Source organism: Sebastes umbrosus, chromosome 10, assembly GCF_015220745.1.
Source record: "Sebastes umbrosus isolate fSebUmb1 chromosome 10, fSebUmb1.pri, whole genome shotgun sequence".
In the NCBI taxonomy this organism is placed as follows: Eukaryota; Metazoa; Chordata; class Actinopteri; order Perciformes; family Sebastidae; genus Sebastes; species Sebastes umbrosus.
In genome coordinates, this window is record NC_051278.1 from 29855428 (window position 1) to 29880747 (window position 25320).

Here is a 25320-nt window from a genome sequence, read left to right on the forward strand (position 1 = left end):
TGTGGAGACAGACCTGGGATCAGATCACACTGACAGACTGGACATTAGGGAAGCCTCAATATAACTACATGTTCTCTCTCTTCATCTGCAAGATTAAAGAAAAACAAAGATTAAAAGTCTGCAGGTTTGAGAGAGAGTGATGAGAATTATTGTTTCATGTCAACCAGTGAGATAAGATTAGCTGAACCACTGATGTGAGGAGTAAATGTTAATCAGAGAAGTATATATCAAACTGTTTAGTCATCAAATGCATGAAGTAAATATAAACTGTCCTCTTTCATAATAATGTATTTTGTCATTTTTGTGTCATGACAGACTTTATGACTGTGAACTCTCAGATACTCACTGTGAAGTTGTGGCCTCAGCTCTGAAGTCCAACCCCTCCCATCTGAGAGAGCTGGACCTGAGTGACAAGATCTACATGCAGGATTCAGGAGTGAAGCTGCTTTTCGCTGGACTGGAGAGTCCAAACTGTAGACCGGAGACTCTGAGGTCAGTTCACTGACTGTAGCTTATGTAGTTTGTACACACACACTCTCTACACACTGGCTCTGCTCCAGATGGCTCTAGAGAGGGACATTCACGTTTTAACGTCGGCCACCGTAGCTCTTCAACACGCTTGGCACACAGGAGAGGCTTCAGTTGGATGTAATCTCCTCACCTCACCACTAGATACCTCCAGATCCTCCACACTGGACCTTTAACACAGACCTTATTTCAGGCACCTAACTAAAAACCCATTGAAACAACCCATTGACTTCCAGACGAGGGAACAGGAAGTGCTAAAATGCTAACTCATTTCTGGGTTTTAGGACTCATTCCTGTAGCGCTCTATTTGAACATGTCTAAAGGTGCAGCACTCTTCAACAAACACGTATTGCACCAACTTAAAGGCACACAAGTGATGATTATGAACCACACCATCTAATCAGAGGTTTCTATGGTTCTAAGTTATTCCCACGTTCTTTTTGATAGCAGATCTAACTGTGCTCTGTTTTCATGTCAGCATTGTCTAATTATTTGAAGCTGCAGACATTTAGATTGCATCAAAAACCAAATGAGGTTGAGGACTAAATCCACAGTCTTGTTCTGTGTAAAATGACATGTGAAGTTGATCTTAAACTAATCAGAGGCTTCAGCAGTCTGAGTTAGATGTATTAGGGCTGGGTGACTTGGAGAAAATCAAATATCACAATATTTTTTTGTGTAAATGAGCAATAATAGAACAGCTAGAACAGTCTGGTAAGTTCAGAAAATTACATCACTTTACTGTAATGTAGCCTTTAAAACCAGGAAGAGACAACACTTATGCCATATCACGATATTACTAGGGCTGTCAATCCATTAAAATATTTAATCACGATTAACCGCTAATTATTCACACTTTTTTTATCTGTTCAAAATTAACCTTAAAGGGAGATTAGTCAAGTATTTAATACTCTTATCAACATGGGGGTGCACAAATATGCTGCTTTATACAAATATATGTATATATTTATTATTGGAAATCAATGAACAACACAAAACAATGACAGATATTGTCCAGAAACCCTCACAGGTACTGCATTTAGCATAAAACAATATGCTCCAATCATAACATGGCAAACTGCAGCCCAACAGGCAACAACAGCTGTCAGACCAGGGTTGGACCAGGGTGGATTTCGATGTGAATTTCGCGGACCAGGGTCGCTAACAAACGGGGCGGGACAAACCTATTCGGTTGCAAATGAGGGCGCTCAGTCCGTGACGTAACTGTCACAGGTCACAGGTCACCGTGGCTCATAAACAAACAGCTGGACGGCAGCAGGAATGTTTTCAGACACACCGGAGGTGAACAACACGGATATGTGGCGAGATTTTGAGGTGCGAGGAAGAAAAAAGCGGTAGATGACGGGACAGTGAGAGACAACGTAGCGTAATGTTAAACGAACATAACAAGGCTGCTGAATGAGAGACACATCCGGGGATTCGTTACATGGAAACACACCGTGTTAATAATGAGCCGACCACCTCACGGTACCGCCAGTTGTACGCGCATCTGTTTTTAAAGCGTGTTAGCACACGTTCTATTTGTAACGTTACCATTTTAACTATTTATCTTTCCAAATAAACCTGTTAAAGATCCATCTGTCGCCTGTTCCATCTTTTATAAAGTAACAAACCCAGCCCCGGTTCATTACATTATCAAGCTAAATATAGTGTTTCTTAAAGAAAGTGTAGAAAATGTCCACTGTTAGTTGTTAAAGTAAATGAATGTTTATCATTGTTGGTAAATGGTCACATCTGGATACAGAAGATCCTCTGAACTAATATTCAGGGTTCCTACGCAGTATGGAGAAGTATGGAATTTGATTTGAGTCATTTCCAGGTCTGGATGAGTATGGAAAAAAAGAAAAGAGAGAATGGAAAACCATTTCTGTTTCCAGACTGTTGCCCCTATTCTGCTTTCTAAGATATCAAATTCTGAATTTCTAAAATCAATAGATCATATAAGCAGAGTGTTTTTCACGGTGTTTGGAGCAGCCGGTGCAGCCACAATGTTTACTACTGAGTGAGAGAGCGCGGGCCAGAGAGAGCTTGATGTCGTTGAAAGCAACACAGGAAGTAGACTCTGACTGAACGCACACTCCTACAGAGCTGCCTCAAGCACTGTAACTGTAGTCTTGTCACAGCGTCCTCTGAACCCCGAGTCACAAAGTCAAATATGGTCTGAAACATCTACAGAGAAGTCTGGAAAAGTCTGGAATTTTGAAATGTAAAATGTGTAGGAACCCTGAATATTTGTTCTGAATTGATCAAGTTTACTTCATGAAGTAGAAATATTTCTCTGGTTTCTGATTGTTTCAACATATTCCACAAATAATGTCTGATCATTGATATTGATCCTTCAGCACACACACATAGATGAACACAGAGATCAGCAGCATGTTATTGATGTGTGTTGACATGAACAGCTGTATGAATGTTGTGGTGACATCTGAATGATGTCTGTAGAAGGCTGACATTATGATGATCCACAATAACACAATGACAAAGTCACTCTACTCATTTTAGGGTAAAGATCATTGATTAGGACATAGTGAAGTTGAGCTACACATTTAAAACCTGAACACATCTGATTGGATTATAAAGTGATTTTTATCTTCATCATTTATTCTTTATTCAGATTGAGGAGCTGGTTGTCAGAGATCAGCTATGCTTCTCTGGCCTCAGCTCTGAAGTCCAACCCCTCCCATCTGAGAGAGCTGGATCTGAGAGACGACAACCTTCAGGATTCAGGAGTGAAGCTCCTGTGTGGTTTTCTGGAGAGTCCACACTGTAGACTGGAGACTCTGAGGTCAGACAACATTTTTTACTTGTTTACTGAGATTAATATGATGTGAAAGTTGTGGTGACACTAAACTGCAGACATAAGGCTGATATTATACTGATCCACACTGAGTATCTTAATGCTAAAGTCCATTTTCTTCTTCAGTGGTTTAGTCCATTGACTGTAGCAGAGCTATGTTAAGCTACACATTTAAAACCTTCATATATCACAACTCTTTATTTTTTTCCAAGAAATGATAATAAAAAATACACAAGTATGAAGAATAAATAAATAATCTCTATTTCAACTATCTGACAATAACAAATATATTCAGTATTTGCTTTTTCTAAAACAAATATGAAGCTATACGATGCTTATACTGACTGAAGAGTTTAAACTAAAGATGGTTTGATTTTATGACTCCACTATTCCTAAAATATATATATTGTAGATGTCGTATCTTATATATCTTTTGTTCACATTTCCCCAAAATCCATCCTGACATATTTGACATCATTATAAACTTTGAGATCTTGAGTTGAATCTTGAATCAGTTTCTGTAGTTTGTATTTGTGTTTGGCTGCTCAACATGAGTTTGTATCGATGGATCCACTGGTGGGGCTGTCAGAGTTTAAGAGGTGAAGTCACTACGTCTTTATTGAAGTAGCAGCACGTTGTCATTAATATTAATGAGAGCTCTGTTTCACTGTTTAACCTGCATCCTGTTGGCTTCAGGTGTTTGGAGTTTACATTTTATAAACGTCTACGTTCTAAACCTTCTTCAGCTCTGAACACATTATTAAACATTGAATGATTTCAAGCAGGAATGTTGTCTTTTAATCTTACATCATTTATTCTTTATTCAGATTGAGTGGCTTCAGGTTGTCAGAGATCAGCTGTGCTTCTCTGGCCTCAGCTCTGAAGTCCAACCCCTCCCATCTGAGAGAGCTGGAGCTGAGGAACAACAACCTGAAGGATTCAGATGTGAAGCAGCTGTCTGATCTGGTGAAGAGTCCACACTGTAGACTGGAGACTCTGAGGTTAGTAGAGGGTTGGAGTTGGTCCATGCTGGTTTCAGCAGTATTGTTGTGATGTGTTTCCTCCGTTAAGCTGTGAGAGGAGAACGGTGACACACAGAGAGCGAGAACAGTCAGCCAATCAGATCAGCCAGAAGCTCATCATGTGATCATGTTAGAGTTGATGTGAAGAAGATGTTGTTGTTGTGTTCATGTCTCCAGGAAATAAAGCTGGATTACAGCTGATAGCATCACATCATGTATAGAGACAGTGGTCCTCATCCATCAAACTGTCGTACCATCAACTCTGATCAGAAAGTGTGTGTTCTCTCATTGAGAGATAGAACCATCATAGAACCATGGTTACATTTAGTAACCATGTGGTCCCTATACAGACCAGAACCTCTGCTGAAGTCCAGTAATCCCAGCTAACGTTTTACTGTTCAGTCTGTGTATGAACATGTGGGACCTTTAAAGAGGACCTATCAGGCTGATGTTCAGCTTCATACTTGTATTTTAGGTTTCTACTAGAACATGCTTTAATGTTCAAAAAACACTTTACTTTTCTTCTACTGGCTGTGCTGCAGCACCTCTTTTTACACTGGTTTGACACTGGTATCATATGAAACTAGAAAACCTGATGAATCCATTGGTGTCATACTAGCTTGTAGTGAAGGAGGTTAAATAACGCTCTAAACTTACTTTAAATGTTGACGAGGAAAAACTTGCATGGGCATCTTCAAAGGGGTCCCTTGACCTCTGACCTCCAGATCAGTGAATGTAAATGGGTTCTATGGGTACCCACGAGTCTCCCCTTTACAGACATGCCCACTTTATGATAATCACATGCAGTTTGGGGCAAGTCATAGTCAAGTCAGCACACTGACACACTGACAGCTGTTGTTGCCTGTTGGGCTGCAGTTTGCCATGTTATGATTGGAGCATATTGTTTTATGCTAAATGCAGTACCTGTGAGGGTTTCTGGACAATATCTGTCATTGTTTTGTGTCGTTCATTGATTTCCAATAATAAATATATACATACATTGGCATAAAGCAGCATATTTGTCCACTCCCATGTTGATAAGAATATTAAATACTTGACAAATCTCCCTTTAAGGTTCATTTTGAACTGATATAAAATGTGCAATTCATTTGAGATTAATCACGATAAATCATGGACAATCATGCGATTAATCACGACTAAATATTTGAATGGATTGACAGCCCTAATATTTACATATTTGTCATGTAATATTTAAAAGTAGATGAAACATTGAAATGTGACTGAAACCAACCTAGCAGCAGTAAATCCATCATTAAAGTGAGCAGTGAAAAGCTCTCTGTTTCTGCAGTAATGATGCTCTCAGGACTCTCAGCAGTTTATTTCCACTGTGTACTGTGTGGATTGTAAGATAATACTAGAAAATTTCGCAAGAAATTTTGACCAGTGTGCCTGGTGCTGGGGGGGGTCTGAGGACCACAGTGAGGTTATAAGAAGGGGGATGATAGGACCAATAAAGTCCCAAGTCTCGTGACCTGTTTAACCTTTTAATAATTTTTCTACGTTAAAGTATGGCGACTCTGTATTGCCCTAAAGACGAGTGTTTTTGAGCTCTCTTCACGTCGATTTGCCACTCATTCCTATGGAGCAAAGAAATCGCGCTTTCGCGCGATTTTTTCGGGAGACCGCTACGCAAATCTCTTAGACAGGTCATAGCACACCATTCCCGATCATTCCGCACGTTTTGATGTACTTTTTGTACAGGTGTTGGCAACACTGCCGGAGGAGTAGCGTGCCAAAGTTTAGGCGGAAGAAGCGGAAGAATAAGCCCGCAGGATAATAGAACAGTGTGCTTTGCACAAGGCTTTGCCTTGTGCTTCTAGGCACACTGAAATTATTTATTTATTGGTTTTCCTGCTCCACCCTCCCGCCCAGTAGGTGGCGGTACTGCGCCTCTAAGCTCGTTTACCGACCACCAATAAACACCACAGAAGAAGAAGCAGATCCAAAATGTCGATGGACGGGATGATGTCCACGTCCTCGGGTCTGTCTTACCAACATGCCGGGGACTTCTACCCCAGAAAGTTCGGCACGAAGCCGGACGTGGTGCCGTCCGGGGTGACCGAGAGGAAGGTGGTGCCGCTGGATAAACCCGACATGGTTTCTGTGGATGTGATCAACATCAGTGATTCAGGTTTGTGATGCTAACAGGCTAACAGGCTAACGGCTAACAACACGTAGTAACTAGCTGAAGCTAACCGAAGCTAACAGCTGGTTCTGAGTGTAGCTGTCAACGTTTAGAGAAGTTTCTCACTTTATTCACATTAACCGTGTCTTTACCGGGACAGCTAGTTCAGTGCTCCGTTTGGACTCTTGTTTGTTCATGTTTGTGTATAACGTTAGTGAGCTGATCCAGCTAACAGTCAACCGCCTGTCAGCCAGCCAGCTGATGATGCTCAGTATGTAGTAGTAGTGGAGGAAGTAAACATAGTAAGTCTACAGTCAGTAAAAGCTCTGCCTTCAAAATATTACTCAAGTAAAAGTACAAAAATACAAGCATCAATATCAGTATAGTACCAAAAGTAAAAGTACTCATCATGCAGAATGGCCCGTTTCACAATAATATATATTGTATTATTGGCTTATAATTATTATAATGCATTAAAGGTCCCATATTTTCACGTTCATACTTATATTTTGTGTTTCTATTAGAACATATTTACATGTTTTAATGTTAAAAAAAACTTTATTTTCCTCATACTGTCGGCTTGAATATTCCTGTATTTACCCTCTGTCTGAAACGCTCTGTTTTAGTGCATTTCAATGGAATTGCAACAGAATTGCGTTGCTAGGCAACAGCTTGGGTCCATGTTTACTTCCTGTCAGCTGATGTTATTTACATACACTGAACCAGGAATAAACTGGGACACATTTAGAATGTTTATGTTTAAAATTGTGTCAAGGTCTAAATATTGTATATTTGTGACATCACAAATGGACAGAAATCTTGACAGCTTGTTTCAAATGCAGAGTTTCTGAATACGGGCTATATTCGATATATTGCCCACCCCTAGTTTGGCCCTCGTCAAAGTTGCTCACATCCTTACGCTTGCCCATTTTTTCTGCTTCCAACACAAAGTTCAAAGTTCAAAGTTGTTCACTTGCTGTCTAATTATTAGACAACAAGTGAACAACGATATATATATATACATATATATATATACAAGTGAACAACGATATATTAGACTCTAATATATCCCCCCCACCGCCAGGTGCCATTGTAACCAGATAATCAATGTTATTCACTTCACCTGTCAGTGGTCTTAATGTTATGGCTGATCGGTGTATATATGTATGTACGGATGGTTTGCCAGAACTTCCTTGATTATGCGCCGCTTAACTCTGCACTTGCACCATGCATTGTAGACCATGCGCTATAGATCGTTTAAAAAGGGCCCTATGTCTAACTTTCATCATGTCCTTTTAGTTTTGTTGTTCTTACGTGTTAACGATGGTATCTGTATTCTTCCACAGATGTCCACATGCACAGAAAGAAGCATGAGCATGACACCTACGTCTTGGTGAGTATCTTTGGGGGTTTTATTGGATGGGTTTCTGGGTTGATGACCATCTTTGAAGATCTTTTATTTCCTCCTCTCTGTAGTAGTATGCATATGCACAAATTCATAGCAACAAACTCGGAGCCTGATTACTCATCATTCAGATGGTTCTCCGGAATGAAAGCAATGTCTGTCTTTTTTTAGTTTCAGATATGTAAGAATTTGTTTTCCTTTTAATAACATTGTGGCACCCTGCTATGTTCTGTCCATAAGCTCTGATTGGTTTCTTGGTTAAAGTTAGTGACCAACGTAATCTGCGCTGTATAAAACCAAAGGGACCTTGAAATAGACACACTTAAAACAAATAAAACAGAAACAAGAATCACTGTGAAGAGTTGGGCAGAACAACCCCATTATTACAGGGGTGGCTGTGGCTCAGAGGTAGAGCAGGTTGTACACCAATCGGAAGGTCAGCGGTTCGATCCCCGGCTCCTCCGGTCACATGTTGAAGTGTCCTTGAGCAAGACACTTAACCCCAAATTGCTCCCGAAGGCTGTGAAAATTTCTGTGGTCAGTCAGAGTTTTTAAATGTGCAGGGATCTCATTAACGAAACAGTGGGTAGGATTTACACTAAATGTCAGCGTACGTACGGCCCAAAATATTCTGATTTATAAAACCGTGTGTACGCCTGTCAGTGCGCAATTTCCTTTTTCTAAATCCCAAATCAACTTGGTCCGTGCGTGAATCAGCCTCAAAGCCCGCCCTCTACACGCCCACATTAGAACATAAATGGTCGATGCCAAGCACCTCATGAATGTTTCCGCATAGAAATGAGCCTGCCGATCGGTGAATCTTTATGCTGAATCACGGCAAACAACCAAAAGGAAGACCAAGAAAAGTTTTTTTCTGTCACAGAGATCGAGGTGCTTGTAGGTGAGGTGGAACACTGAACACTCGTTCCCTCCGAATTCTTCCATTCGCGTAGTCCTCGCAGTGCCAGTGCATCCACCACGCAGCATGTTAAGAGCAGTGTTTATATGTTGCATATTGTATGTGACAGCCTCCGTAGCACTGGAGACTCTGATAGTCTGATAGTTGCATCTGATAGCTGTTTTCCTTTTGTCTCTGTACACTGTATCTGTCCCTAATCAAATATAAATACATGGATAAAGTCGTGTTCACTGCATCGATTTTCTACACATCTTTACGAAAATTGTATTTGGTGATATATGCACAGTATTAGAAGATATTATTAAAACTATTGACGCTCTGTTCTGCCATTCTTTAATGCTATTTGATGTAATCTTGGATTTCTACAACCGATGATGATCATTTCAACAGCTGCTGTGGCTCCACAACTGATCACGAGTGTCGGTAGTCCTGCCCTCCCCTCTGAGCTACGCTTGGCTTATATCTTTTACATTTGAAAGGTGCTAATGGAATAGTTATGGCACATTAGCACAAATAACACTGCTGGTTTGAATGTTTATAATCAATCAATCAATCAATCAATCAAACTTTATTTATATAGCACCTTTCAAACAAGTCAAATGCAATTCAAAGTGCTGGACAGACGATTGACAAAAATATAGAGTGTTAAAAATGGATTTAGAGACTAATGCCCACCAAAACAACCAATATAAAAGTTCATTGAATAAGAAAGCAATAAGAGATGGGTATTTAAGATAATAAAAGATAAATAAAATACAAAGAAATAAAAATGACAATAAAAATAAATAAATACAAATTATGAAACCACACAAAATAAGCAGATTGTATTAAAATAATAACATTTTAATAAAATAAAATAGAATAAAAGAGATAATAATGATAAGCAATAACATGTTGATTAAATAAAATAAAGTAAAATAAACACTATAATGATGATGATAAATAAAATAAGTATAAACAATAAAAGACATAAAATTATAAAACTCTAAAACACTACATAAAATCCAGACTAAATAGAGTTTTTTTTGGTTTACGTTTAAAAAAACATGAAGTGGATCTTCAAGTAATGTGTGATATGAAGTGAAATTAAATGTGTGAGAGGCGTCATTATACGTATAATAATGCCTCTCACGTTTAATTTCTACACTCCGGCTTCAATTCACCACCTCACCATCTGCGTCAGCAATTTCCCGTCTCTATAATGTGCATGGGTCAGAGTTTCCGTACAGCTGTGCTCATTCTCCGGTCAAGTTTGTTTTTTATAGATCACAACTTTTTTGTGGGAAGTGGCGTACGCACATTTCAGGCCCCGTTTTCTGCGTACTCAGCAGTTCTAAATAAGACTCCTGTCCTGTAGGATCCAGTGGAGCTGAAGTCAGTGTCATACACTGACACAACACTTGATGGCAGTGCAGATCAGGCTTTGCCTCCTACTCTGCTATCACAGACTTGATGAACCTGATTGTATTTTAATGTCTATTGTCACGTTAAAAGTTTTGATATTTATTATGTTTTTAATTTCATTTGCAGGGCACTATTCATCCATTCAGGAAGACGCACAAATCCTTCTTTGGAAAACTCCAGCAAGAATTCAGATTGGTCACCTCAGATAAACGGGTAAGTGACTGTGTGTGTGTGTGTGTGATAAAATGCATAGTAAAAACTAGTTGTCACACTTTTTTTCCCATAAAAATCAGATGTATTTTTGTCATCTCTGATATTTTTTGGCTTCATTTTTTTTTTAATCATCAACCAACTAAATCCACCTGGTTATCATCCCCCCCAAACATTGTGTTTCCTCCTCGTTTCCACTCAGTAGTTAGCGTCTGGAAAGTCCTCGCTTCATAATCCCATTGTGCTGTAAGCTGTCTCACACAGAATCAAACCCAAACACCTCCAGTAATCCGGTTTTCCTAGCAGGTCACCGTGTTCCAGTGAAAGCGGCAGCGATGAAGCCCTCAGTGTAACATACCATCAGCCACTAGCTGACTGCTGGTCCACCTTGTCTGACGGCTTCCAGCTGTTTCTAGTTCTATATATTATGTATTTGCACTGATCCTAAGTGCTTAAATTAACGCCATTTTGAATCTTTTCAATTTCGTTTGCTGCTTTTAAGCTTGATTTGGAACTTGAGAAGCTTACACCTTACTAGGAAGAATAACATACAATGACCCTTTAATGTTACTTTCGATTTTGAAATCGATTTTTAATGCCAGAATCGATATATTTGCTTCATTTGAGTCTATGTTGAGGTAGAAGGAAGCTACTGCTTTCATTGTTGCAGTCTGAGTAACATGATGTTATATCTGTTCCGTATTCGTCAACCAAAACAAACAAACAGCAGCTGGCCGCCGCGAGCCGAAACGACGTGGACGTGACCTGCACCCTCACATTTTAAATCCAAAGTGGTAAACACTACACATCCAGTAAAGTATGGAAACACTTTGGGTTTCACACATTGTCAGGAAAATCAGAGCTAGAAATCACGGCTAAAGCTGCATGCTAACTCGCTAAGGAAATAGTTAACGTATCGCGGTAACGTGCAGTCAAGCCAGCCGTCACGCTCATCTTCGTGGTCAGATCAGCCGACGCTACAACTGTAGATCACCCATATACTGACATTTATGTTAAATGCATTCAAACAGCCCCGATGGAGCCGACCATGGATGGATAAAGAGAACGGAGCTGACGGGAGAGCTAGAGATGGACTTGGAGAAGTTAGCAGAAGTATACGTCCGGTTTTCAAAATAAGGTGTTAACAACAAAGGGAACTGTATATATAGAAAATACATATATGGGAATAAGATTGATTGGATTATATTTACCAGAAGTATAAAACATTACATGTCCCTTATGAATTAAAAAGAAAATACCACTAATTTGTGAGGAAAAAAGTGTAATAACTAATGCCTGACAATGACTTCAGGACATCTCTGACTACATACATGCTGAAAATCAAACATTCTTACTGTATTGGTTTAGATATTTTCCAAAGTAAAAGTCCCTAGAAGTGCACGATTCAACTTTTTCCCCATGGTCTAGTGATAAAAAAAAGTTAACAAAAATCACAAAAAATTGCAATTTTGAATCACAATACTTCGCGGATCGCGAAGAAGTATCGTGATAGTATTGAATTGTGAAATAGTTTTATCGTCTCATCCCTATAACATCCGCTGTGGTCATGTCAGCATGTGGTCATGTCAGTTACACTAAATTATAATAATATTCTAATAAAAATAATCACTGTGGTTAAATAGGAAAAAAACCCCTGCAAAGTTCTGAAATCATTCCTGCAGCATAACCCATCTCTCTAAGTTCCACCTAACATCACGGCCATCTGATTATATGTTTTCCTCAATGTATTTACTTCATTCTTCCATTTCTGGGTCAGTAATTATTCGGAGTGCAGTGGAAATTAGATCTTATTGTGAAATTATAAAGCTTATTTATGATTTGATAGCATTTTTGGGTGGCCCAACTGCTCAACATGGACTCATTTAATTGAGTAAGCTTGAATCAGTAAGGCAGTCAATTTGTTTTTCCTGTGCAAATGCAACGCACAAAAGTGTTATTTTTGGGATGCAGTCCTCAATCTTATACGGTCTCCGTGTAATGTAGAGAGATTTTTAATCTCAAGTGAGGAACTCTCCTGGTAAAATAAGGTGTACAAATTTTGGTCCAGTGAAAATAGGGCTTTTAATGTTAGTTGTAAAACCTGTACAATTTAAAATTCCGAGTACTATTAAGCAGTCAAGCAAAGATTATACACATGATTTAAATGCGAGGGAAGGTACTTCTGTTGCTGCATGCTACATTGGATATTCCACCTCAGCAGTAACACTAAACTTTTGTTATAAAAAAACAAACATGTTTAGATGAAATGCTCGGAGTGATTTTTTTTTTTTTTCTAAAATTAGAGTACATGAAAAAAGTAGTAGTGCACTGTGTGTCACAACAAAACAGGGACAGATGTATAGTCTCAGCTAAAAAAGCTGTTGAACAATGCTGGGATGTAAAAAAATTACAGAGAAAACACTGGAGACATGATCATGAACGTGAAAGGATCTCAGACATGATTGTTTTGTGTGTGCGCTTGTGTGTGTGTGTGTCAGCGTTATTGTGCTATAATCCACTTTGACCACATACTGGCAGGGGGTCTGGTCTTACTTCCCCATAGAGCCTTGGATTGGATTACACCGTGTCGTACACGGCTTAGGGACCAAACATAGTTCAAACCAGCGAAAGTTGAGATGCGCTTCCTCAGCGCCTCGTCGCCCTCGTCTCATGTCTCCTGTTACCTTTTGTGTTGTGAAATAAAACTGGTACAGTTTTACAAATACAGGAGTTTTTACAGGCTGATCCAGCGGCATATACAGTATATGCTATTTCATGCTGAAATCTTTAAATCTTGATCTTGAAGATGTGGTCATGGTTTTCTCTTCGATTCAACAGCCTCTGAAGCAGCATTTAAACCATTGAGAAGGCCTCGATATGATCGCTTCTGTACAAAGTATCCGTAAATTCAGAGGGGCGGCGTAACTTCCTTTTTCAGCTTGTGTGTCCCAGTCGCCACCCTGAAGGACTAACGATAAACTCAGTGTTGTCAATAAGATATTCAGATTTCTTTGTAGCCAACGCGTTCATTTAGAACAGCGAACACACAGTTTTCACTGGAACTACTTAGCAGGTGTCCATTATCAGGAATTGATGGACACCCTGCAGCCAATCACAATCGAGTATTGACCCAGATCGCGGTATAATGCACTTTATTCACAATGTCCGTCATGCTTGTTTGTGGACATTGGTGCTTCAGCTCATCAGTCACAATGCACAATGCAGTAACAAAATGCCCTGATGATAGAACAGGGACATCAGGCCGTCAGCAGAAGAAAGACATGACTGGAGGACGGGAGAGCGAGCACCAGGCGTCATCTTGTTTCTGCTGTAGCAACCGAGTCGGAAAACTGCGCTAACAGGCCACCGCCGCCAATTCATTATGTAAGTAGGTCTATTTTGAGAGGAGAACACGGCCACCCTGGAGACGCTGAACCCCCGACGGCTCCAATCTGAGGAGGATGTTTTTTCTGTGTTTTCATTGCAAACGAGCCGGGTGGCGACGTCAGCGCGCTGCTGATCTCAGTTTGGTCAAAAAAAGTCCCACAAATCCCCCTCGCACGTCCTCCCAGCCTGTTATGATGAAACTGACCTCCCCTTTCTTGCTCTACCTCTCTTCCTTCAGAGGCCAATAAGAGTCACGCTTTTGCTCACCACGGTGACACACATTTCCCCGGCGCTGCCCAATGATGCGGCAACACGGCGGCGTGGTGCTCAACAATGACGTAATTAGTTCCTGGCGTCAGCAGGGCTCCTTATTTAATACAGTACCTGGTGACTGAGGCGCTGCACGGGCTTTGCAGCTCTTGTCATTCCAATGTCACATGCAACCTCATAATGTTGGCACGCTGTCATGCTGCCGGACAGTCCGGGCGACGCCGCTGACGGACAGACGGGGGCAGCAGAGCGTCAGGATTTAAAAAAAAAAAAAACGTGCACTCTCCTCCAGGCGCTCAGTGTCTGTATATGTGAAGAGGGGGTTGGGGAATGTTTTGGGCCAAGTGCTGTCTCTCTGTTTGCAGACACATGCACGCATGCATGCACACACACGCACACACGCACAAATGCACACATACACATTGTGGGTCTCCCATGCCTGTCGCTGGCTAGTGCTGTCACCAGATGCCCCAGTGCTGTCATAACACAGCACACCACAGTAATTGTAGATTTCACAGCACTCGGTGCCCCCCACCACGGCATATGACTCCAACACGAAGTGACAGGCCAGGACACACACACACACACACACACACACACACGCACACACTCTCATTCTATTTCTTGTTTCTCTTCCCTCTGTCACACACACAAATTGCAGTCTCTCTTTCTGCTCAGTGTGTGTGTGTTTTTTTTAAAAATTGTATTCATTGAAAATTCTGCTGAATTGACATCCAGGCGCATGGAGTAAGAACAGTGTTGAATGGGCTCCGAATTTTTTTTCTTTCTGCTCTCCTCTCATTGATCATTTGTCCAAAACACTTGAACAACCTGTGTTAATGTTTCCTTGACAAATGACTTGTGGTTGTTGCGTTTGTAATGACTGCTGTCTCTCAGAAGAAAAAGGTGAAAGTAAGGTGACCTTGACATACCGTCGCACAAAAAGCTTGTAGGAAGGCGTTTGGGTCGGACAGAGATCCCAGTTCACAGGCTGTTTCCTACCAACAGTCAATGTTGGTTTCTTTTAACCACAATCTTCCCCTAACCTTAAAGGACGAGTCCATTATTATTAGGGCTGTCAAAGTTAACGTGATAATAACGTGTTAACGCAAATTCATTTGAACGCATCTTTCAGAGGTTGTAGCAGGCTCAGTTGTAAAGCTACTAAGGAAATGGATTCCTTAGTAAACTAAGGAATCCATTTATACCAGCCATGTAGTAATAGCTTGGAGGTTAAATAACGCTCCAAACTTACGCTAAATTTTGATGAGGAAAATCTGCCATGGCCATTTTCAAAGGGGTCCCTTGACCTCTGACCTCAAGATATGTGAATGAAAATGGGTTCTATGGGTACCCATGAGTCTCCCCTTTACAGACATGCCCACTTTATTATAATCACATGCAGTTTGGGGTAAGTCATAGTCAAGTCAGCACACTGACACACTGACAGCTGTTGTTGCCTGTTGGGCTGTAGTTTGCCATGTTATGATTTGAGCATATTGTTTTATGCTAAATGCAGTACCTGTAAGGGTTCCTGGACAATATTTGTCATTGTTTTGTGTTGTTAACTGATTTCCAATATTAAATACATACATGCATTTGCATAAAGCAACATATTTGTCCACTCCCATGTTGATAAGAGTAGTAAATACTTGACAAATCTCGCCTTTAGGTCCATTTTGCACAGATAAAAAATGTGTGATTAATTTGTGATTTATCACGATTAATATGGACAATCATGCGATTAAATATTTCAATCGATTGACAGCCCTAATTTGATATATATATATATAAAATATAATATAATATATTTATTACATTTTGTATCTTCCCAATGGTGTTCCTTATTTATTCAAATCCGAACAGTCGAATGTTGGTTAAAGTATGCATTGTTTTAGCGTCAAAATGCTATTTTCCCATGCCCTTCTAAAAACGTTTTCTGACATGACGTGACGTAGGTTTCTGCATGAAGACGCTGCTACATATGCAATGAGATACAGTACATCCTTATAGTCAGTGTATTACATACAGTAACTCAGTTAGATGGCGGTCGGCATGCTTCCAGTTTGTAAAAGCAGTGCTGGCACGGAGGCAGCTACTGCTGTGTGGACGCCACTTTAGTTCGGATTCCAAAGTGACACAATAACACAAACAAGCTAACCGACGGAGCAAGCAGTAGACCAGCAACTCCTGTGTTCTGCCAGGTAAAATTACTGTTTTTTTTAATAGAGTCTGGTGGCTTTGAAGACAGCGATATAACAGCTTGAATCCCCCATTGGAAAGGTCTGTCTGATGGCAAGGTAAAGTGGTGAAAATACTCTCAATATAGCGTACACTTAAACTGATATTGATTTTTTAGGTGGGTCTTTTTTTAGGTGGCTAATATACGTTTTTCTGCTGCATCCGTCCAGAGCAGCTTTACCTCGCTGTCAGGCAGCCTTTTCTGACACTTTCCAGTAACTCAACTCAAACTCACCCATCATCAGACTTTTTTTGAGGAATATGAGCAAGCCCACATTTCCATGTAGAAGCTGCGATCTTTGGGTGTTTACATTGTCCCCTGCTGTGGAAAAAAACTCTCGCTCTGTACTGAGGTTGCTGGCACAGAGAGATATGCTTTGGCCATGGATGACAGGAGTGGGTAGGACCGTGCATTGTCTCTCCGCCACTTGAGAGGACAGTCAGAGAGTATAGCAGAATTGCATATCAATTGAATAGCAGTCCCTTTGCGGTACAAGTCAATTTCATCCTCGATCCCAATGTTGGGCTGTACGCCATCCACTCCTTCAGCGAAAGACTCCCCAAGGACATCTTCCAGGGCTGCCTTTCTGGAAGGTGGAAGATTGTTTCTTCTCAGCTTCATGTGTTGTATGTGGCAGGCCGTCACCAGGCTTAGACTGTACTGCTGCATGTGTGGGGCTGCCCAGAACAGTTCCTTCCTCTTCTGTTTCACAAGGGTTCTGTAGAACAGTTGCTCCAGGGGGTCATTGGGGGAGTTCCAGGGGCTCCAAAGAAAAATGGGAAACGAAGCGGGTTCTCTTCACGGAGCCAGCCGCCATGTTTCTACAGTAGCCCAGAACGGACAAACCACTGTTTGAACTTTTCCTGCTTGGGCCGGAGTCACTGACATTTTTTTGCTCCGGAGTTAACCCCCATCACTCCACTCAGCAGCAGGGAAGCAAGACACGGGAAACCTCTGTTGGTCTGGAGGAGCTGCAGCATTTATTTCTACACAAACTGCAACTTCCACCGAACATTCACTTGATATTCTCAGAGCTAAACTAACTCTGTCTTCTGCTCCACCGCACACATTTGTCGCCGCTCTCTCTCTATCTTGCTTCACCACTCACTCCCCACGTACACACACACTCTACGCACTGACTCTGCTATTCTCTAAATGATCTGTGCTACTCTGACAACAACTGGCTTTAGAAAGGGCCATTCGCATTTTCGCGTCAGCCACCATAGTTGTACTACACGCTTGGCACATGGTTGTAATCTGCAACTTTACCGCTAGATGTCACCAGATCTGACACACTTGACCTTTTAAGTAAGAAAACAAGAAAACTTGTTGAATATAACAGGTTTATTTGCATTTCGATAATCCAGGTATGCAGGGACTGAAATTAGCACCTGCTACCCGCCAAATGCAGGTAAATTGTTGGCAGTGGTGGGTAAAATCGTCAGGCCATCTGCCACTTTGGCAGGCAGGGAAAACGCTAGGGATGGGAATAGAGAACCGTAGTTGTCCGATTCCTTGGCATGTCATGCCTCCGTGTCTATCGATTCTTCTGTATTGATGCTTTCCGATAGTTACGCATGCACAACGACGCATACGCACGCCGTATCATGTTTCAGTTTAGCATTCAAAAGCATTGCGCTGCTAAACCTGAGGGGACACACCTTATTTTTTTGTGAACAACAAATCTGTGTTGAAATCAGCCAATCAGGAGGAGAGTTAGTAACGTTAGCTGTTAGCAGCCGGTGGGCAGCACAGTCCTGCTTGGTTAAATAACAGAGCTACTAATGTTTACGGAGGTTCCACTGAGTTATTATTATGAGGCGTTCAAGCTCTGCTCAGTAAAATGACCATTGGGTGAAGGAAATTACAACGTCATCATGATGTGTTCAAATGTAATCTCGTAAAATTCCGTTCTTGGCGAGAAACTTGAATAAATCCAGTTGTTGGAAGGTGTTTTCACAGCAATATAAAATAGATGTTAGAGTGGGAATTATGACCTGTTTAACTTCCTAACACTAGCTTTAGGCAGCTTACAATACATCATTAAAACTAATGATGCCAAGATCTATTTTTTTTAACCAAGCAAATATTTAAATTATCATAATCATTTTAATTGTGTTTTTATGCAAACAATCACTATAGATGACAATAGCAAAGTAAAGTACAGTACTGTGTATAGTATCCTCCCACTCCCCAAAAATAGGGCTCCCCCGGAAGCTACGGTGCAATTCAAACACTGTAATTTACCATTTAAAGGCCTATAATGTTTTTCGTCTAAAATGTATCGAACATTGAATGACATCAGATCTAAAATGTTATTCCTTCATTTAGCGCATATATTTCAAAAGTGGCAGATAAAAAAAGTTCTTACCTGCCTCAGTGGCAGGAGGTGAAAAAAGTTCATTTTCAGACCCTGCAGGTATGTAAAACATCTCCAGTCTTTCTTTGAAAGGGTTAAATCTTGATCAGACTTGATAATTAGATTAGATCTGCAGTGTATACAAGTGTTAATATATTCTTATATATTTGCCCTAAAGAGCAATGGAAGGATTTTAAGATGGCTCCTTCTTTGTCCTCTTCATTTATTACACTTAACAGTGTTTGTTTTTTTAATTAAGTTGTTTATTGTAGGTCCTGAAAAATGTCTTAAAATTAATTAATAGACCATAGAAAGCATTTTAATGTTTTGTCATAATCAAACGTGCAGATGTTACAGATGAGCTGCTCTTTTCTCAGCACTGAGCCCGTTTTTGCTCTCTGCTCCTCTGGAAGTGACCTTCCCCTGAGCTGGTATTTCTGTGATTAACTGATTCAGACTGTAGTGACTCGTTCAGTCAGAGAATTCACCCAAATCCCCGGGCACAGCAGGTCGACCGCAGGGCAGGAAAGTCATTTGGCATCCAGCAGCCAAACCCCAGCAGCTCTCAGAGGGTTTGTAGGTTTGGATTCAGATTAGACGGCGGCTGGTCACCCGCCAGAGTATCTGCTACAGGATGCTGAATGACAGCCGGGGAAACCCTGTTCAGGAGAAAACTGTTGTATAATATCTTCTGTGGCTCTGGAGGAGCTTTCATCACGGTGATCTATGTTTGGGCTTGTGGAAAGATGCTATTAGTATTGAGTTGCTTTATGGGGATGTGTAGGATTCTGTTAATTGCACATTTTTTTAGGGATGCACTGATACCACTTTTTTTCAGACCGAGTACAAGTACTTACATTTGGGTACTCGCCGATACCGAGTACCGCTATGAGTACCGCTACGAGTACTGCTACGAGTACCGCTACGAGTATTTCTCTGTATTTCTCATTAACAGCCAGCTGGAAGGTGTGAGCGACACAAGGCAGGCTGGGGAGTCCCGCATACGAGGCGGTACGCCAGGACCGGCTCTAGGTCGGCTTGGAAATGCTCGGGGCGAAGGTGCTTCCCGGGGCCGTGGACGAAGTGTCACCGGGGCGGACTGTCCTTAGTGCGCCGAGCCGAGTCGTGCCCCCTGAGCGGGGCTCAGCCCATGTAAAAGGCGCTACGGGTCTGTGGCGATGTCTGCAACCCACCCGACCCGTCTTGAAACACGGACCAAGGAGTCTAACGCACGCGTGAGTCAGAGGGTGAAAGCAAAACCTCGTGGCGCAATGAAAGTGAGGGCCGGCGTGTGCCGGCTGAGGTGGGATCCCGGCCGCCCCGCGGTGACGGCGCATCACCGGCCCGGCTCACCCGCACTGTCGGAGAGGTGGAGCGTGAGCGCGTGCGATAGGACCCGAAAGATGGTGACGAGAGGGTAAAGTCATGCTGCCGTAAAGTGGTATCGGTGCCGTTGTATCGGAGCCGTTTTGCAAATACGAGTACATGAGCACAGTGTTGGACCCGATACACGATACTGGTATCGGTATCGGTGCATCCCTACATTTTTTATCTGTTCAAAATGTACCTTAAAGGGAAATTTGTCAAGTATTTAATACTCTTATCAACATGGGAGTGGGAAAGTATGCTGCTTTATGCAAATGTATGTTTATATTTATTATTGGAAATCAATTACCAACTCAAAACAATGACAAGATATTGTCCAGAAGTTCTCTTTTAATTAAACCTATGCTTTAAGGCAATTCTACAAAGTTTTGTGTTCGAGTTTGTTTTAGTCCCAATATTTTAATTTTTTCAGCAAATGTGTATCGGTTAAAAATATTGATTATTCGTCTCCCCATAATCCTTGATTATCATAAAGTGGGCATGTCTGTAAAGGGGAGACTCGTGGGTACCTATAGAGCCCATCTACATAGTATGGCATGATGATGTTTTCTCTTTTCAAAAGAAAACATTAAAGACAAATATATCCCCCCCATCACCCCATGTGTATAAGGAATGACCCCAGTTGGTCCTCGAGCCCAAGGTTGAGCCACTCTGCTCCTTTTCTTCTTGTTCTTTAACAGTTATTTTGTTTGCTTGTTGTCGTTTTCAGTCGTGGAGGATCCTGCTGTTCGGGGCTCTCAACCTGCTGTGTACCGGCTGTCTGCTGATGTGGTGCAGCTCCACCAACAGCATGGGTGAGCACACACACACACACACACACACACACACACACACACACACAACATACACTCGTACACACACACACACACATAAACAACAACAACAACACAGAAAACAAACAAAGTGATAGACACATGCAAACTGACACACAGAGACAGAAGTACACAGAAAACCACACTTTGAGAGTCGGGCACAGACATTAACAGGCGGAAATACCTGTCTACACACAGTAAACACAGATTGACAGTTACATACACTTCAACATGTGCACGAAGAAGCACCAGCGTCTGTCAGCGTGATTTCACCACATGGGTTCAGACTGATCCTGCTACTACTACTGCTGCTAAAGGGCACGTTGAAGAAACAGTCCTTCACAGCGTCTGTTTTTACCCTCTAGTGCTACAACACAGAGAACCAGGGTCTGAAATTAAGACCCACCACCCGCCAAATGCGGGTAAATTGTTGGCAGTGGCGGATGAAATCATCAGGCCATCCTGACGGAATGCCTTCCTGCTGTTTTGGATTTTTTTTGTCATTTACAGAACAAATGTGAAGTTCATCAAGTCGAGTAAGATGTCAGATTTGCGTTTAAGCAACCCTGCATTGGGCTTTCCCCAAAGTCTCGTTCACTGCCACCTAAGGTACTGAGAGGGGCTTTAAAAGGCTTTAAAGATTTTGAATACATGCATGAAATATTGTTTGTCAGTGGGTCCCATAACATATCAGTGTTGGTCTGAACTGTGACTGTGAGAGTGTGTTTGTGTTATCTAGTGGGCTGTGTGAGCAGTGCAGCAGCACCACTTAAAACCATTTCTCTTCCTCTGCTGAGCCGTCCACTGGCAGCGATCTGGACGATGTGACAAGCTTATATTTAGGATGCTAAAACACACACACAAAGACACACACACATCCACATTTAAACTATAGCATACAGGGAGCGGTGATAGCAGGTATGCAAGGCCACGGGAGAACTCAAGGTAGAGGTGGAATCGGAAGTGGATGGGGTATCGTCCATGCACCGATCCAATATCACATTATTCATTTATCAGCTCATTTACGCTACACAGGAACAACAACAACAACATGTGTCACTCGCCACCCGATCTGTACATCCTGTCCGATTGGTACCACGCATGTGCAACTCTCCATGTTACAGTACTCTAGCCTGTGACGTCACTCAGTTGGTTGGCTCGGCTGAGTTATACAGATACAACGGTAGAGACCTTGAAAGATGAAGACTAAGGAAACACAGGACAGAAGAAAACAAATTGTAGCACTATTGTATTGTTCCTGGATGTAAAGATGAGTTTTTTAATGTTAAAACCAAGGACAAAACAGTCCATTTCATAAACTGACGCTGAAACGGAGATCAGTAACGTTACTGCAGCGCTGGCTATAGTGACACTGAAAGAGTCCACCGACAGGCACTGAGTCCAGCTGCAGCTGACTGTCTCCCCATCTCCTGTCCTCTCCCCTCTCTGATCACCTGTCTCTGTTTCCCCATCTCCCCTCTCTGATCACCTGTCTCTGTCTCTCCATCTCCCCTCTCTGATCACCTGTCTCTGTCTCCCCATCTCCCCTCTCTGATCACCTGTCTCTGTCTCTCCATCTCCCGTCCTCTCCCCTCTCTGATCACCTGTCTCTGTCTCCCCATCTCCCGTCCTCTCCCCTCTCTGATCACCTGTCTCTGTCTCTCCATCTCCCGTCCTCTCCCCTCTCTGATCACCTGTCTCTGTCTCTGTCTCCCCATATCCCGTCCTCTCCCCTCTCTGATCACCTGTCTCTGTCTCTCCATCTCCCGTCCTCTCCCCTCTCTGATCACCTGTCTCCGTCTCCCCATCTCCCGTCCTCTCCCCTCTCTGATCACCTGTCTCTGTCTCTCCATCTCCCGTCCTCTCCCCTCTCTGATCACCTGTCTCTGTCTCTGTCTCCCCATATCCCGTCCTCTCCCCTCTCTGATCACCTGTCTCTGTCTCCCCATCTCCCGTCCTCTCCCCTCTCTGATCGCCTGTGTTAGGTGGAGGCTTAGAGAGTAAACAGAAGTCAGTTGGGTGTATTTTAAATCACTTTGACTGTAAACATGCACATACTTCAGTTCTACCTGTCTCTCTGCCTGGTGTGTGGAAGGGGTGAGAGTCCCGCATACAGCTGTGCAGTGAGACGCAGTGTTTATGGTCAGCGAGGCTCGTGTCTGCCACCAACATTAAATCCTCTCAGGGATTCCATCATTCAGGAAAATGCTGCCACGAAAAGAACAACATGCAACCTTATCCCCGCTCACCCGCTCTGCCTGCAAATACTGCAGCATAAGACACACACACACACACACACACACACACACAGACACAGCGGTGGCGTCGGGTGTCGTGCAGACAGGAAGTAGAGGACAGAGGTATCGAACAAACTGGGGAAGGCGACCCCACTGTCGATACTCGGCCCTTGATGAGAACAACAGGAGCAGACTGTCAGTCAGATTCCACCTCATTTATACAGTCTCAACTTTGAACACAGGATATTATAGTTTTTAGAGCTCGACTGGGTCCAGTCAAATAACTCAGAGGACTACTCTATATGTTGAATGATCTTTCATGCTTTTAAGTTGTAGAAAGTCCTCTTTACAGATAGATGTTAATTTGTGTGAAGGGTGTGTTTTGTCGCTGTACATTGGTTCAACCAGACTGACAACTGAAAGGGCAGAAAGAGACAAAGATCCCTCTGAGCAACAGTTCAATAGGAATAGAAGATATCACCAGTCATTGGTAAAAGAAACTGGAAGCTTAACGTCAAAAATGTGTGCAGATTTAAACAGTGTCAAGGTCACAACAATGCAGCGTAGAACAAGCTGGAATTAACAGCTGTTGCTTTAGCAAAGCTCTTCTTCAAACTTCACAATAGAAACAGAAGTTTAGTCTAGGGTTAGCACTATTGGAATATCAACTGAATGTACTTTGGACAGTTTAAACCTCTTCAATCTAACCACTGAGTAGACTGCAGAGGGCCCAAAGAAAAACGGACTAATGCCGACCTTACATCAAACAACTTTTCAAGCGATTTCACTGTTGTAGACATGTTTCCAATGTCGGAATAAAGTCAGGAGAGTTTTGCAAGAGTTGCGGGTCATAAAACTCAGTCCAAGTTGTCTTAAGTCAGTGTCTTTCTCGCCTTGACGTTCCGATAAAACCGCACAGTATTATCGTAAGTTCAATGACGCGAACATTGTCAACAGCCGACAGGTTTCGCTCTCTCCAGCACCAAACAGGAAGCAGCAAACGGGGTAGAAAGTAAACATGGAGGAACTGGTGGAGTTGTGAAGTGAACAAGAGCGCCTCTGTGATGTGTCCTCCCATTTGTACCACGATAAAATGGAGAAGGAAAAAAGCTGCAGCTCTCCAAATCCCCTGTGAGTATGCTATAGCTAGCTAGCTAACCACTGTACCAAGCGGGGCTACTTGCAAGCTGACGTTAGCTACTGGAATGTTTGCTATTAGCCTACGAGCTAATTGAAGGTAGCAATCTTCAACTGAAACATACAGTTAGCTCGTAGATTAATAGCAAACATTCCAGTGGCTAACGTTAGCTTGCAAGTTGCCCCATTCGAGACAGTGGGTGCTTAGCTAGCTAGCTAGCTAAGCATACTCACCAGGGATTTGAAGGGCTGCAGCAATTTCTGTCCACTTCTTTCTCAACAGTTTTTCTTCTTGTAAATTTCCACCAGGAACAGGATGTGACATCATCACTAAAGGAATCTAGTTGTAGTCTTGTAAATAGTATCCTGCAAGATCCCCAGTCTTTGCAAAATCTCATAGTCTGTGACTAAAAACCCTTAACTAAAGACACATCGGCTTTTAGATGTGAGAAGGTGTCAGAATTTCGTCTTTTAAAAGTATTGTCAAAGTCTCCTAGTGTATGGTAGGCATTACTCAATATTTAGTACCTGATTGCAGCATTGTGGTTCAATAATGATCGAGGGTCACTGACGCTTTTCTGGACTGGAAAACAAATTCAAAATCATGTAACACTGTGAGGACATCGACTAAATGGAAGTTTGAATCAATTCATTCTTCTTCTTCTTTTGGGGCCCAAACTATTTCAGATGTTAATATTACATTTGGTGGCTGGATTATACTGTTTTTGTTTTTTTTTAATCTCTGTTTAAATAATTATTATTGAATGAATTTAAGTTTATTATGCAATGGGCTGAAGGACATGTCTGCTCTGCTGGTGTATACACAAACTGAGTTTCACTCTCATTATACTCATTCACTCTCAGCCTTCAATTCCACATACTGACAGTCTGAACAGTGTGTTTCCACCACAATGTGTGCTTATATGTCTCAGTATGTGCATCTGTCTATGTGTTGGACAATATGTACATCCAACGCTTCCGGTGCATTACCCCCTTTAGTTTAAATGAAGCATAACCTACATAAAAGTCTGCCTC

General features: G+C 41.9%; 1 protein-coding gene across 1 annotated transcript in view; it reads left to right on the top strand.

Moving 5' to 3' along the window:
- The first annotated feature begins 6339 nt into the window (after positions 1-6339).
- Positions 6340-25320, top strand: part of slc30a6 (solute carrier family 30 member 6) — a 72879-nt gene continuing 53898 nt past the window's right edge. Inside the window, exons 1-4 of the mRNA XM_037782492.1 lie at positions 6340-6523; positions 7864-7910; positions 10372-10458; positions 20809-20893. Coding sequence (XP_037638420.1) covers positions 6340-6523; positions 7864-7910; positions 10372-10458; positions 20809-20893 — 403 coding nt within the window. The remainder of the gene's footprint in view (positions 6524-7863; positions 7911-10371; positions 10459-20808; positions 20894-25320) is intronic.